Source organism: Sorex fumeus, unplaced genomic scaffold (assembly GCF_029834395.1).
Source record: "Sorex fumeus unplaced genomic scaffold, SorFum_2.1 ptg000015l, whole genome shotgun sequence".
Lineage (NCBI taxonomy): Eukaryota > Metazoa > Chordata > Mammalia > Eulipotyphla > Soricidae > Sorex > Sorex fumeus.
Genome location: NW_026606072.1, coordinates 19,549,402 through 19,551,938, shown reverse-complemented (window position 1 = coordinate 19,551,938; position 2,537 = coordinate 19,549,402). Strand labels below are relative to the sequence as shown.

Genomic DNA, 2,537 nt, shown 5'->3' with positions numbered 1-2,537 from the left:
TGACTCGGAGATCCCTTACGGATAAACGTTTAATTGATAAAATTTTTAAAAATCGTATGTATGTCAAAGGGGGCTGGGGCTTGTTGAATGAGATACAAATATACGTGTGCCTTAATTCCTAACAAATAGAGCTAGCTCCCTTGTTTTAATTCCTAATTAATTTCTGGGAGATTTCTTTCCAGTTTGGGAGGCTACAAGAGAAGCAGCCTTAGCGCAGACTGTGAATGCTTATCTCTGAACTGTTGTAAGGAGTTGGCAGTCCTTCTCATTCACAACGACAGGGCATTTAAGATGCCGTTTCAACTTCCATTTCTAATTCTTCCTCTCTTCTCTGAGGCACGCAAGGCCCACCCTCTCCCAGACACACGGCAATCTTTGACAGGGCAGCCTGTCAGGCGGGCTGCGTGCTAACTGCATCTGCAAACACGCCCTATAAATAGCCGATCATTGTCAGCGCGTGTTCCCAGACGAGCGTGTGCCTGGTATGATTCAGGCCTAATTAAGTGCTTGTGACCGCGCCGGGTTAGAGGCTAAGAGCGACTCGCACGGTCGGTCGGGGCTCGTTCAGGACGGAGCGCGGAGCACAAGGAGAGCCGTTCCCACGCCGTGGTCGCCCCCCGCGATGGCAAAAATCATTCTCGGGCACCACATAGAGACTCCCGTGCGGTACCAGGAGGAGTTTGAAGGTCGAGGTTTGGAAGACTGCAGGTTGGACCACGCTTTATATGCACTGCCAGGGCCCACCACCGTGGACCTGAGCAAAGCCAGGGGGGCCCGGCCTCCTGCACCGGACCCGGACGCGGAGAGGCCGCCCCGCAAGGGCAAGCCCCGCTTCCAGGTCTTGCTGGATGTGGTCCAGTTCCTCCCGGAAGACATCATCATCCAGACCTTCGAAGGCTGGCTTCTGATCAAGGCGCAGCATGCCACCAGGATGGACGAGCACGGATTCGTCAGCAGAAGCTTCACCCGGCAGTATAAGCTGCCAGGGGGCATTGAAACCAAAGATTTGTCGGCCTGCTTCTGCCATGACGGGATTCTAGTGGTGGAAGTCAAGGAACCCGGAGGGGCGCAGTAAGGTGTGACCGTGGGGTGCAGTAAGATGTGACCGCAGGGCACAGTGAGATGTGAGATGTGATCGGTTGCCTTGGAGATAGCATGCAGCCCCCGTGCCCACTGCCCCTCCAGATCCCGGGCGTTGTTGCCCACGTTGGAAATTATTTTTATGAAGATTAAAGAAATATAGCCCTTGCACCCGGTATGTGGAGGTGGTCTTTGTCATTTTTACTCACAAAGGAAAAGTGTTCATTTGTTTCTCAGACTCAGAGGGGTGCTGTTCCACAACCTGGAGCGTGGACAATGCAGGGGACTAGAATATCTCATTATTTCAACAATACCAGAGAGAGCTGCTTTGGTGACAGTTGGTGACAAAGGAGATGAGCCAATGGGATCGTTCCCATCCAGCTCATGAAGCCTTTTCAGACATGGCTAAGGGGAATGGCGGTAACTTTTACTTGATCGGCCTTTCTTTTAGTCCTCTGAATGTGGGGTTTTGTAATGAGAGCAATTGAAGGTTAAAATACAGTACTTGGAAATCGGGTCTGAAATGTATTTGGAGTCACAAAAGTTGTGAACAGCCTTAAATTCCTGTTGGGATTTTCAGAGAGGTATAAATAAATCTTATTCTTACAAAGCTCTAGAGATACACATAAAAAAATAAGCTAAATTGAATTGTTATAGGTATTATGAGATATTAATAAATACCTATTAATTCCTGATCGAAACTATATAAGTTTAGGAGACCACTTTTTAAAAGATGACTAGATTCATCTGCTCGCTTCAGAGGCTACTTAAAAATACTTTAGATTTGAGAAGCATTTGCTCTCTCTCGGCCCCACCCTGGCTGGAGCAGCAGGGATGGGTTCGGAGGCTGAGTTTATACAACATGTCTGGCTGTCAGAATATTGTCCTCAACAGCTGGTCTTCGGCATTCCAGAGATTTGCTGTCTCATTCTGTAAATGCTAAATATTTCTTATGAGGAAGTAGCTGCACCCCCACGCTCTCCTACCTCCCCCCCTCACCGCCCCCCAGTTGAGGCTGCTGAAAAGTCTGGGGACAGCTGCTGGGAATACAGGAGGAAGAGAAGGGGCGGGGAAATATCAGGGAGGTGGCAGACTGTGACAACACTGGCCTGTTCCTCCAGAGTGCTTTGTTTTCAAATCAAAACAGACACAAAATAATAGGAAAAGAAATCAAACAGTTCTAAAAGGAGTTTTGAAAACAAATGTAGAGAGTTGTTTGCTTGCAGTAAATTGAAAGGATTTTGAAGCTTGGTTATTTATTCCAGATTAGTGCCTAGACAGTTAATGTTTGTGCAGCTAACCCTAGGCTAAGGTTTCACTAAAAAAAAGTGAATAACTCTGACCAGCTCTGCCCAAAAACTAAATTAATATGAATGCATGGCTTGATATCAGTTAATACGGTTGAAATTAGGAGACCGTTTTCCCACTGTAGGTTTCTCTTTCCCATTGATCGATGG

General features: G+C 47.6%; 1 protein-coding gene across 1 annotated transcript; it reads left to right on the top strand.

Annotated features, from left to right (window-relative positions):
- The first annotated feature begins 496 nt into the window (after positions 1 to 496).
- On the top strand, positions 497 to 1,256 carry HSPB3 (heat shock protein family B (small) member 3). The gene has a single exon (XM_056112198.1). It carries the CDS (start codon positions 623 to 625, stop codon positions 1,073 to 1,075), a length of 453 nt encoding a protein of 150 aa, XP_055968173.1. The 5' UTR covers positions 497 to 622; the 3' UTR covers positions 1,076 to 1,256.
- Positions 1,257 to 2,537: the final 1,281 nt, after the last annotated feature.

Bases quoted from the DNA above. Each gene is read 5' to 3' on its own strand.
- HSPB3 (XM_056112198.1), top strand. From the start codon at position 623: ATGGCAAAAATCATTCTCGGGCACCACATAGAGACTCCCGTGCGGTAC.